This window comes from Merops nubicus, unplaced genomic scaffold (assembly GCF_000691845.1).
Source record: "Merops nubicus isolate BGI_N331 unplaced genomic scaffold, ASM69184v1 scaffold14249, whole genome shotgun sequence".
Lineage (NCBI taxonomy): Eukaryota > Metazoa > Chordata > Aves > Coraciiformes > Meropidae > Merops > Merops nubicus.
Genome location: NW_008630708.1, coordinates 92,813 through 105,938, shown reverse-complemented (window position 1 = coordinate 105,938; position 13,126 = coordinate 92,813). Strand labels below are relative to the sequence as shown.

The following is a 13,126-nucleotide window of genomic DNA, read 5'->3' as shown; positions in this document are numbered from 1 at the left end:
CCAAGCCTCAAACCACAACAGGGGGTTTAAGCATGATGGAGTTATTTCTTCTGCCTTTCCAGCCCAAGCAGCAGAATGGCAGAGAACCGACAGCATAACTGGTGATAAAAGTATGTGGGATCCCTATAATTTTTTCCATGTATGCTGCCTGACCAAGTTTTTGTAAAACAAAAAAATTACTTTTAGAGTAAGCCCTGGCTTTTTAAAGGTGAATAAAAGGACTGCTTCATACGATGCAGTTATTTTCATAATGAAAAACTGTTTTTAAGGTAGAATGACACTCATCATCTATTCTGTTGACTTACGTGCACAAATTGAAAACACAACAAAACCTGAGGGATCACGTGCTCTGGCATGTTTAACAAGAGCTGAAATCTTTGTATATCTTTGTTAGACCTATAGTACACTGAAGGGGTTGTGTAGGTCTTCCTGCTCTTACATGCCTTGCTAGGATATACATTTCTGTGTGGTCACACAGATAGCCTTCTGATAGCCTCTCTCCTATGGCTGTTTTGCAAGGCCAGTCTTTTTCAGCTCTTCTTAAAGGAACACAGAATAATATGTTTTCCCTGAGTTCTTCTGCTCTAACTTGTTTCTACCTGGCCACTGTCTTCGTTTTAGATTCTTACTCTTTTTAATACTAAATACACTTGTAGGACACGAGTTTTTTTGATCTTGAGTATATTAGGATTGCCATATAAAGTGCTTGCTAAAGTTATTTTGGAATGACTGTCTGCTCCAAAAAGTCTTACATAGTGACAAAAAACTCATTTTCCAAATTGCAAGCATAGTTGATGTTTACATGGGAATAAATAAAATCTCTAAAAATTATTACTGTATTTTCTGTCATCATAGCCTTTATGATCTCTTTGAAATTGTCACAGTGTTACAGTCCTGGCTGTTTGTACTGTAGCTCTAATATGACATTTACCCTGTCTATTAATGGGACTTCAGACTGAGAGGAATCTGTATTAGCCATGGATATAACTGACTGACATATAAGTCTTTAGTGAATAAACATAGAACACTACCTTGAAAGTATCTCATCTTTGGAAATTATTTGTACTTTGATGGTAAAGTGTTGCCCAATTATTTTTTCCACACAGCTTCTGCTGTGCCAATTATGTCAAAAATCTTCATTTAAAACTTATTGTAAAACTCACCATGAATTCAGTTTGAAGTAAATGAGAACATGCAACTGCATCTCGAAGCTGCTGCCGTGTCAGGACTCGGCCAGCTGACTGTAGATATTCCATCGCTACTTTTTCTCGTGGGGTTGGCACAGCGACGAAAGGTTCAACACTTCCCAGACTGCTCATATCCAAAGTCAGTGAGACATTGGATCCTCGTCTGTGTTAGAAAATAATTAAAACAGTTACATCAGATCTGTGTTACTCTAAGTCCCACACGCATGCAGCTGATCCTGAGTTATTTATGCACCTTGGCTTTCTGTATAGTCACTGGGAGATTTGGGCATGCAAAGACTGCAAAACTGGTTTCACTGGAGGAACCTGGTGGCCACAAAATCAAGATTTTACATATCATCCTACCTCTTGAATCTAACAACTGGTGCTGCAAGAATAGTGTGCTAGGGTGCAACTATTTGGATTGTTCTTTGAGGTAGACACTGCTCCCTATATGCTACTTAATCATTACGGATATCAAATATGTAAGTGATATCTTAGTAAGGAAGAAATGTTTCACAAGAAAAAAGAAGTAGGATATATTTCTAATATATATAACAACTTGGAAATAAACTCACAGTTACATCAGCTATATGTTTAAGAATCTACTCAAGTTAAATCTACAGAATGGAGGGGAAAAAAGGGATAAAATCAGCAGAAATAAGTGAAAACGCAGTGCAAACATTGTGGCTACCAAGACAGTGGACAATGTCTCCTGTTAGGTAGGAAAACAGGGAGAAGCAATAAATGACAATAAATGAGGTGCATGCCAGAAGGAAGAATATTCACAAGCTTAGAAAGGTTATTCAGAAGTGTCAAACATCTCTTGCAGGACAATCAAATTCATCAACATTTCACATTTCTATTGGAAAATAGAGTTGGATTCAGCAACACCTTTGAGCTGTGAAAATACAAGTTAAGCACACCTCTGTGTGCTTGGTATAAGTGCTACTTTTTTTTTATTGCTTTCAACAAACAACACTTAAGAATACTGTCTTTTTTCACAGTTTCAACCCATGGTTCAGATGTTACCTGCTCAACACTTAACTTTAGGCATATGGATTGCAATAATTTCATGCTTTTGACTTGTGATTGCTAATCACACATTTGTAAGATTAATCAAAATTTTTGTGGTTACTACTGAGAAATCAGTACTATGAGACTGTAAGTTTCAGCTGTCTGAACAGGGCTACAGTTGTCCAGCTCAGTGTAAAAGCTTCTAACATTTACCAACCAGCTATGCACATGCAGATATATGACAATGCAATTTTCATTCCTACCTCTGCACATTATCCTCTCTCCATTAATGTAACGTTAATTAATGTAATATTGGGGGAATGCTTTCCTCTGGTCTTCAGCAAAAGTTGCTTGTGTTAATACTTGCTTTTTACTGTCTTTTCATTATTTAGCAGTGGCCCAAAGGTATCTGTGTGCTTGCATATTTGAACAAATTACTCTTTTTTTTTCAGATGCTAAAACTGGTGTTGCTTTTCTGTTTTCTGATCTTCTTCTGCCACCAGAGTAGGTGTTCTCAGGGTTTGCTGCTTTCTTCTTCATTTGTAACCATATGAACATGACATATTTTTTTGTTCTGACACAACTTTGATGCACTTCCCTTCCTTTTATACATGTCAGCAGATCCTTCAGTAATTTCATTTTAAATTAAACCACTTCTACCGTGTCAGTCTGCATGAACTGAAATTACTTCAGTCACTCACCTTTCACTTAGCAAAACACAAAGCAACAGAGGCCCAGAGACAAGACCACCTGGTGGAATGGATGAATGCCACATCATGCCACAGTGACTATAAGCTTCCTTCAGCTTAGGTGACGGGTGGGTGATAGCAAGAGCTTTGCTGCCCAGGCCCGCAGATGGTGACAGTGAGTCAGCGACAGAAGCAGAGGTGGGAGAGGACAGATGGAGCTGAGGCTGCCACAGGCAGTTGGCTGCCTCCAGGGGTAGATGGGGACAATTCCTGTTGGCAGAGGGAAGTAGGTGGGGTATGATTCTACTAATTTTCCTAGGAGGCAGGCAGAAGTGAAGTACCATCCTGAGCAGAAACGACTAGTAACTGACAGATGCAGAGGCCACCAGTGGCGCTCCATGGCTCACTACACATCACCTTACATCGTACAGAGGGCCCAGTCAGTGGTACTAGTGCTCACATCCAGATCCAGAGCCAGGACAGCCTGGGACACGGGGCATGCTGCAAGCCAACTCTGGTGGCTGCTCTTTGCTGGACCCTGCAGGGAAGTCCTGGCTCACGTACCCATCCCAGCTGCCTGGGGACTGCCCCCACTTTCAGGTGAAGCCAGCCCCCCCTGCTCCACACTGCTTCTCAAGGAAAACATCCTGTTGGGCTCCTGTCTCACAAAACCCATCCTGCAAAAGCACCTCTTCTGACTACGACTAGCAATTTATTCCGGGGAAAAAGGTGGTCGCTCAAACAGGTGGCTCTGAGGGTGGATATCGCAAATCCAATCTCTCGAAAAACATCCAGAAATCCACAGAAGACGTGTGCTATGAACCTCTCCAAAACTGTTTAGGCTACCTTTGGTTGAGAAATAGGTAGCAATTTAGACCCAGACATACTTCTGGGAGACCCTACTGAGATTTCCTAATATAGAGGAAAAGTATTCGCATTGTTCAGTAACAAAGTACTGAGAAAATGTTAATATTTTCTTTGGCTTTTACATTGTTATAACTGACAGTCTTGGCAAGAAGGCTATTTCCTTTTTAACAACAACAAAAAATATACCTGATCTAATTATAACTTTGAGTTTACAGCTTTTACCTTTTATGGGGATTACTGCTGAATACTGGTGTTGGGAATCAAATAGCTTACTCTGGAAAGAAGAAATAGTTTGTAGCTGGATATTTAACACATTAAAAGCTACACATTGAATAAAAACTGAATACAGGGCAGAAAATAATTACCTAAAGGACAGTGATCTTTTTAGAATGTCCATAAGAGGATATACAATAGATAACAGCTTTAAAGGTAACTCTTTCATAAAAACAGGTATCTCTAGGAGCACTTTTGAAGAAGTTTGCTTCACTTAATAAAAAATACTTCAATAATGTTTACATAAGCAATACTAACTATTGCAAATATTAACATTAATCACACAGACTGCTTTATTGAATTCAAGACTGTGCTGAGGAAGAAGCCTGAAACCTGGACATACTGCCTTGTCTTGAAAGATGATGGAGGGCCCGAATCCATCATGTGCTTTTACGTCCCAATAGAAGATGCTTATAGTCTCAGGTCCTGCTCTGGACAACTTGGATCCTCTATGTTCCTCCAGCAGTTAAACTCTCCACTTTCTGTAGAAAAGAGTAGAAAGTAGAATTCTCTTCTCTTGTATCACTTGGGTGAAGGGAGGTTAGCTAGCAAGCCCACCTTTTCCCACCATATTGGAGGGACTGCACAAAGCTGGCCACAGAGCAACAAGGAGGAAGCACCTAAAACAAAGCCCATTTTGGTAACTATCCTTTGTCTCCAGTAGGTTTTGAATAAGAAATTACAAACGGATCAGTGACACTTCAAGTCAGACTAATAATATTTCTTGGAGATATATATATATATATATCTCCTGACTACATACAGGTATCTTTCCATTTCAAATTAGAATGAAGGAGCCACGGGTTCTCCCTTATTTTTGAACATTTACAATAATTTTTTTTCTTCTGAATAATTTTGCCTTCTTTATGTTCCCCATGTTAATAGTCTGGGCCAAACTGGAGAAGTTTTTGTTATGATACACCTTCTCCAGCATCCCCTTGAGGTTTTATCTTGATGGGGATGTGCATCATGTGAGGAATCTGAGGAACTGTAAACATTTTTGACAACACTACGTTAAAATTAGTGTGAGACTAACTTCTGAGGTTTCACTAGCTAGGAGAGCCACCTCATCACTGGGTACGTGAATAAATGCAACTAGGAAACCACTTGTGTCTGTGTGTTGTCTAGTATCCCAGAGGGGGGATCTTACTACATACTCACAGCCTTCTTTTCAGTTGGGTAATAGGAACAAGCCCACTGATGAGAATCCACTGGAGTGTTTTTAATAATAAATTTATAGATGCAGTTTTTATTACAGACCATAACAAAAAAAAAAAAAAAACAAAACCAAACCAAAACCAAACAAAACCCCAACAGATTCATACAATGTTTGGTTGAAAACACTCAAAAGGAAGCTCCACCTGCCCACCTTGGAGGGACACCAGGTTACTAAAGCCTATTAATCATTAGTGAGGCCACTTCCAGGTCTTCCCTGATCCTAAAATTAAGCCATAGCTGATGATTATGAAAATCTAATTACCTGACATGTTTTCCCAGTTGTTTATTTAAGCTGGGTAATTTCTTTAAATATACATTCCTATGTTTATTCAGCACTCCTAAAAAATGCAACGCCCAGATTACCGGTCCTCGGCTTTTCATTCTCTTTAGTGGTTTTGGAAGCGGTGGTGGCGGCTGCTGCATCCAAGAGCTATTGCCCTCTGACCCTGGCATCACAGACACGGGAGGTGCTTCCTCCTGAGCCCTTGGACCTCCATCCCTCCACTGGGCTTCTGCACAGCCAAGGCAGGAGCTGTGTCAGCCGCGCGGGTGGAAGGAAGCCATTAATTAGTGGGAAGAGAGGTGCTGGCTCTGGCTGCTGGGGAAGGATCTTGATTTGGGTCCTCAGATCTCATTTGTAACAGGGGATGCTACACAGGGCCGCTCCCCCTGGGTTTTGCTGCAGGGATAATGGGAAAATTCCCCTGTGCATTTTAGTTCTCTAGTGTTAGACTCTCTTAGTTCTAGACATGGATCCTGGTTCTTTTCCGTTGCTGGTCCATCTCACCAGTAAATGCACTGGATTCAGCTGGGTTTTGCACTGCTGCAATTGCAGGGTGCATGCACAATTAGGCATGTGGTTTCCACCACTTACTACTGTGCCAGTGCCAGACTTCACCTGCTTATCTAGTTTTGTTTCAGCAGAGTAACTCAAAGGAGGAAAAATATTGATTTGTAAAAAAGGGCAACAGAAAAACTATAGGTCTCAGCTTCCCTGCTGCTTTCAGCAAAACAGCTAAGAGAAAACATGACCATGTAGATGTACAAATCTGATGCCTAAAGCTGTGGTGGGGTGTGAAAAGCACAATAAATCAGAAATGGACATAATGTTGTTGCTGTTAATTATCCTGTATAAAAGACATAAGAATAGGATACTGCATAACTCCCATTGACTTCATTAGGAAAAAAGAGTGTTGAAAAAAGAAAAAATAGAAAAGTAGAAATATGAAGGCATTAAAATAGTCTCTGCAAAGAACTGAACATGCTATCATTTTCTTTCAGCCTTGGGCAAACGGTAACACAGATCTTTTAATACATGACTAAGACATTTCTTCACAAATCCAGACTTATAATTTCCACTGCAATCAGTCCTCAGAAGGTTAAAAGATGACTCTCATTTGAAGTGAGATATAATATAACAAATTTTAAAGTAACATTTACAGTATTGCTGAATAGTTGCTTCTAACAAGCATAAGAATGGTTTATGTATTTTTCACAAATGCTTATATCTGATTTATGCTCTGCACATGCTAGCGTGAAAAATATATCATCACTTTGTACTGCTTATATTATTGGATGTCATTGGAAAATAGGGCTAAATGAGAGTACGCTTACATTAATGGGTGTGGTAATCTCTTGTTTTTTTTTCTCACCATCAGCTTGAAACAAGTCTTCTAAGCATATGGTAAAACTCCATTATTCATGATAATGGATTAATTTTTTTCTAGGTCTACATTCTTTTCTTTGAAATGCAGAGCTCATAAGTTTCAGTTTTCTGCTGTGCTGCAGCACATATTAGTGAATATTTTGACAGAACCTCTCACATGTTCTGATAATATACAACACTCATTAATGTAATTATCCTCGTATTTACTCTTACTTTTAACAAAGGTCAATCAATATCATCAGCATTAGTTTGAGAAAATAATAAATAAATATTTGCACATAGTACTTAATGCATATAATGTATTTTTATTTTTGCACTCCTAGGTGCTTTATGAAGCATTGTTATACAGATGCTGTGCTTGGTAGATCTATGATGGTAACTCAGATTCCCAAGAGATCTCTGCTTTGCTTGCTGACAATCCTGGGTTGCCACTGGTTTTCACTTTTGCAGAAGTGAAAAAAGTGCTGCAGCAGCTTTTAGGAATCCGTTCAGACCTGGGTTTATTGACACTTCCAATAAATAGGCCAAACCTACATCATACCCAAACTGAAGAACTCAAAAGTCAGAAGCTGTGATCAAACAGCTAACAAGGCCAAAGAATTAGTGTTAGATGCAGGATTAAAACCCATAGTTCCCTAAATCTCTGTCATTTCTCAGGTTACCTTCAGTCATTTTGCAATCATCACAGGTACTCTTCTCTAAAGGAAATCACTCTTCAACTCATTTCAAGATTCAGTATTATTTATGTCAATCATTTACTTAAAAAACAACAGCAGAAGAATACAAACTGATTTTGATGGAAAATCTGTAACTATGAATATAAAATGACTGATTTACTTTGCATTGAAGGATAATATGCATTATGGCCAGTGTAATTTGATACAGCTCAGTACTTTGAAGAACCTGTTCTGCTTAGCTCATGTTTGCTCATTTTGCAGCAACGTCACTATGTATGAAAATAAAAAAATGCAGGACCAGACTTCCACATTTAGCACTGTGGTGTGCAGAAGGAATAGCCTCTCCTGCTATTCCTTGACATACTGGTGCTACTTTAAACACCAGAAGTTAACTGTTGACACTGTAATGTTCCACCTAGGAACAGTGGACCTCTCTTTTTCTGTAGGCTCCTGGACGTATTTCCAAAGCCTTGTTCCCCTCACAGATTAGCATTCCTCTGGCTCTGTTTTTTTCCTCCCCAGAGGGGAGATCCTGGGCAGATAGGTAGATATGATTAGCCCTCTGTTTCCACAAGCATGTTAGGCAATTCAATTGTTAATATTGCTGACATTTATAATATTTCTTTTCTGCCTTACAGTCATCTGCACTTGATATGAATCCTGCAGCCATTTGTGTGGGCAGCCTGATCTCACCAGCCAGACCTCATTTACAGTGCTGAGGGAGTAATCAGGATATAACACTAAAGCTAATACCTATCACCAGAAAGCCATAGGTGGAAGATATTTAAGCTCAGGACTACAAGGGAGGTAAAAGGATGAAGTATGCTGACCCTGTGCATCTTCTTGGAAAGAACATCTGCCATTTCTGCTCATGTTTGCTCTGTCACATGGCTCTCCCCACAGTATTCCAGTGTTGCATTAGTATTTTTTCCCTCTGGTTTGTCACCTGAAAAAATGATGCTTCCTGCCTCTTACACTGAGGGAGGGGTCTGGAAGTGATGACAGTAAGCTGAGTGACTACTGAAAGGAGAAGAAGAGGGATATATGGCTTCTGTGAGGCAAGAATTCCAATTTTCTGCAGCTTCCTAGCTACAGGAAGCCTCCTGGCAGGACCTGGCAACGTCCTCCAGCCCTTTGAGTCCATAGAAACTGATCAGGATCCCCAGCTATAAAGTTTAAATAGCTTTTCTGGAAAGTGGAGGCACTTCACGTTCTCTCCAGAGGGTCTGATCTTGTTCCCGCAGCCACGAGTGAGAGCAGGCCAATACCTCTAGCACTAAATTGCAAACAAGCCTCAGGATCTACTCACGGCTCAGCATGTCAAAATGAACTGAGGAAATGGTTTTGACAAGTACTTCTGGATTAAGTTTTAAGCAATCAGTATCTGGTTAGGACAGGAATGGCTCAATATCCTGTAGAGGAAAACAGCTGACATGAAAGTAGTTTCAACTTTCCCTCTTTTAATCATGCTTTCTAATGTACTGCCAATTCACTCCTGTTCTGCCCTCGATAAGGCTACGCTGCTCGGCTACGGGAACTGACTGCTCAAAAATGCAAAGCTTGTACAACCTCCCATCTTTTCCTGTAGATTATTTCTACAATCAAATTGCATTTTGTCACGCAAACTTCTCTCTCCAATTAAAATTTGAATGGTAATATAAAGTGCTATTTCTGATTCATATTCACATAGGTGTGTTTTCAGAGTGAGTGAAAACTGAGTTAAATGTTCACAAGTAAATAAAAAAAAAAAGAAGGTGCTAATTTGTTGTGTTTATTTGAGCTGTTTTTTTCCAAGAGATAAAAAATGTTTACTAATTTATGGTTAATTTGCTTTAGATGGTAGGGCTTTAATTGAATGCAGTCTTGTTTATTGCTGTTATTATCTGATTGCATTGCAGCACTGCTCTATTTCATACTGGAGGCCGCATTGCACAAACATACTGGATGACCTGTTCTCTCTCCAATTAATGCACAGGCTAATTTAAATCAACCTACACTGAATATAAACAAAAGGGATTAAAAGAATAGAGAAAGAGAAAAGAGAATGGAGAGGAATAACTATTACCTGCTAGGGCTGCACAGATTAAACAGATGCACAACTTAATGAGCTCAGATAATGCATTTATTTAAGGTAAGCCAACAAGAACCGTTGAAAACCCTGCATCTTCTGTATGCTGTATATTTTGATGTAAAACTAAAAAGAAAAAATCAATTTGTGAAATATTTTCTGTCATACTCGAATGAGTTGCCCCTCTAAGGTTTCAGTTCCTAAGTACATACATGATGCCTTGGAGGAGCTATAGCCATGCACCATCATTTCCCATTTAGATCTCCTGTCCAGGTGCAAAGTCTGATTATTTTTCCCACCACACCTAAGGCACACTTTTTTGCTGAGCAATACAGCATGCCCAGAAGGTGCTTGCCTGCAGTATTCAGAGAACTGTTGCCTAGCTAAGGGAACTGATCTAATAAGAGAATGGAGAGGGGCAACACTACAGCGATAGCTTCCAGGAATTGTTTTAAGACTGTTATAGCTGAGATTTGTTTTTGCTATTTAGTTGGTCAGCTCTACAGTAAACAAATAAATAATGGACTGGTCTTAGATTTTCACTTAACACTTAAAACACTTCAAAAAACTTAGAACAATTAAAAAAGTGTTTATTGTTTTTTATTTCATAACAGGAGCCTTATCAATAAGTTCAATTAGTGTAATTTATTCTATATTTTATTCTATACTAATTAATCTCTTAAGCACAAATTCTACCTCCATCCTGCACCTGCTGCACATTTAAAGGACATAATCTACACCTTAAATCCAAACAAGCAAATATATAATCTATTCACACATTGATGTCCTTCAATACTCTTTTGAAGTTTCCAGCTGACCTGGAAAAAGACATGGGGTATGTGTATGCTTAATGTAAATGGACAGTATCTTCTGACAGTATCAGTAAGAGAAAATTATTTTTTATTGTGACTTGAAGACTAATCAGTACAATGAGTTCTTTCCTGGTGAGTTTGCCATTTGGGAAAGACAGGAAGGAACATCTGGGAAAAGAGGCGTTTACTACACCCTGTCAACCTTAAGATAATGAAAAAGCACATTTCTTGTTTATTTGACTTAGTCTTTATTATTTTTAAGCTACTGCAAGTGTCACACAGAAGATTTCTAAGCAGACAAATGAATTGTTAGTGCACTTTGAAGAAACTACTGAGCAGCAGCAGTTCCTGAAGTATGTAAAACCTCCAGACCCATAACACTGCTCAATGGTGCTGTGCCCTCTCTGGACATTTCTAAAGGGGGCCGTGTGAACTGCTCTACACAGACACACGGTGGACAAAGCATCTAAGGCTGCTTGTACAGACCAAAAATCCTTTTAGCTCATACTCTTTGGAAGGCACAGTCCCATTTCCAGAGTGACTTACATGCTCAAGTTATACTGTGAGTGGATGGAATGTAGGCTTTTAGAGACAGGAACCATGTATGCACACTTAGGTCTGCCGGTTAGCTGCTTCTGAAGTGTCCAGAGCTGACACCTAAAGCTAGGTATATAAACCTTTCCTTCTTCCCAGCTTTTTCTTCTTGATTCACTTTAGTAGTCTGGCTTTCCAGCCTTGTTTTCTATGGGAGGGCTTGCTCAAACAGGTATATTAATGTGCAAAGTGACAATTCCCTTCAAAAATGAAGTTTAGGAAACCCACTTACGCTCGCAATTTGAAATGGACCAATGCTTGAATGCTTTTAAAAGCCAGCTGTAAATGTTTGCATACCAAGGTGTGGTTTATCTTGCATTTCAGAGATTAGATAGACCTTTAAAAGTGGTCTTGCCAAGCTGTACAGTCCCATTTAGGTCTGAGGAGCTAATGAGAAGCAGTCAGGTAAGTGACCTGGAACTCCTTTCTACAAAACTCAGCAGATCCCTTGAAGGTCATGGCCCTAACCACTGCCTGCCTTCATCAGGGACGTTCCTACAGGGGAGAGCATAGGCTGGGCTCTAGAGAAGCAAAATGTGTCTGTACCTGTGCCCAGAGATGAAGTCATGGGCCAGAACAAAGTCTTTCTGGATCTTCTGTTCATACACACTATCAATGAGTCGGTACAGACTGGAAATTTCAGAGTGAAGTAATTATAACAGCTTCAGATTCATCGTTCTTATTAGCAAAGAATTCATGGCATTAGGAAAGAATGGCATGAGAAACTTAAAACACTTGATTTAAATTCAGTTCTATGAATCTGAATAAAGGAGGGAAACATGAGGACTCTGATAAAAGCAATGTTCCTCTAAATGCGTATTGCTTTATAAAATAAAGAGAAAGAAGGAGAAATCATATCTGAAAGATAAACTAAATTCCCTCCCAACCTGATCTCCACCCCATCTATCTCAGTACAACGTTCTCAACACACAGGGCTCCACACAGCTAATGGTGTAACATGGGTTAGATTAACATACATGGAAGGGAGTGATGTAGAAATACGAACACAGATTTGGTGTACTATGTAAGACCAAAGGTTGATCAGTATCCGTTTTTCAACAATGGTCAGCAAGAGGAGGTTTAGGGAGAGAGCGCAAGAACAAAGCAAGCAGGAATTACCGATTACTTAATTAACAGTGTTACTTATTTTAGTACGCCCTCCAGCTTCTGGCAATCTGTAGTTTAGGAACTTCCTGAACCAAAGGTTGCTTCCACGGCTTTGTGTCTGGTATCATATCTTCTGTCATTTTCCCTTCAGACAGCTTTCTTAGCCCACCTTATGACCTCTGCATCATCCCAGGACAATGAGCTCCATAACTGAGAGCCAGGCAATAGGCAACACTAGACATGGGGACTAGAGGGATATGCTGGCCATCTACATTCAGGAAAGTCCTCACGATGAAGCAGAAAACATTTATTTTGTTCTTAGAATTTTGTTCTAATTTTATCAGTGAATTGCAAATGCATTCTCTGCAGCCAGAGGATTACATTTGGGATTAATTACGATACCAGCTTTCTGCTTTTCACAATGCTGCCTTCTTTCACAAACCTATTCAGTATTGTGCTCCATGGGCCAAATTCTCTTCCCAGATACCTCTAGAAATCCACTGAGGCACAACAAGCTAAACAGAGTCTAAACTGAAACAAGACCATGCGAATTGGATTTATGAGCTGTTGTGTACTTTCCTGTTGTTCTGATTGTTTTCCTTCATTTGTTGTAAGGCTACGCCGTTACGTCCACCATCAAATCCAAGGAAAGGAACTGAAAGCCTCTGGACTATGCAGCAGTCCTTCTGTGGAATTTGCTCCAACTCCGGAGGGATATGAGACATCTCAAAGACTGGAGATGAGTCTGGCAGGGAGCTGGTGGGGAGCGGAAGCCCCAGCCCTGGCAGAGGGGCAGGCTCAGCTGCCTCCTGCCCAGAGCCAGCCCCAGCTCTCGCTGGCAGCACAGCTTTCCAGTGAGCTGCTCTCGGCCATCCCGAAGCATCAGGACTGAGTTCCCTAGAGAAACATTGTGCTTAGCGACATTTTTCTGTGTGGGAATTATATACAGTACTT

At 39.9% G+C, this 13,126-nt stretch overlaps 1 protein-coding gene across 1 annotated transcript in view; it reads right to left on the bottom strand.

Annotated features, from left to right (window-relative positions):
* Positions 1–1,163: 1,163 nt before the first annotated feature.
* The window catches only part of LOC103779754 (receptor-type tyrosine-protein phosphatase R-like), a gene marked incomplete at both ends in the record, with an annotated part of 97,303 nt that continues 85,340 nt past the window's right edge, over positions 1,164–13,126 (bottom strand). The window contains one exon of the mRNA XM_008947399.1: positions 1,164–1,350. Within this exon, the coding sequence (XP_008945647.1) occupies positions 1,164–1,350 (187 nt within the window). The remainder of the gene's footprint in view (positions 1,351–13,126) is intronic.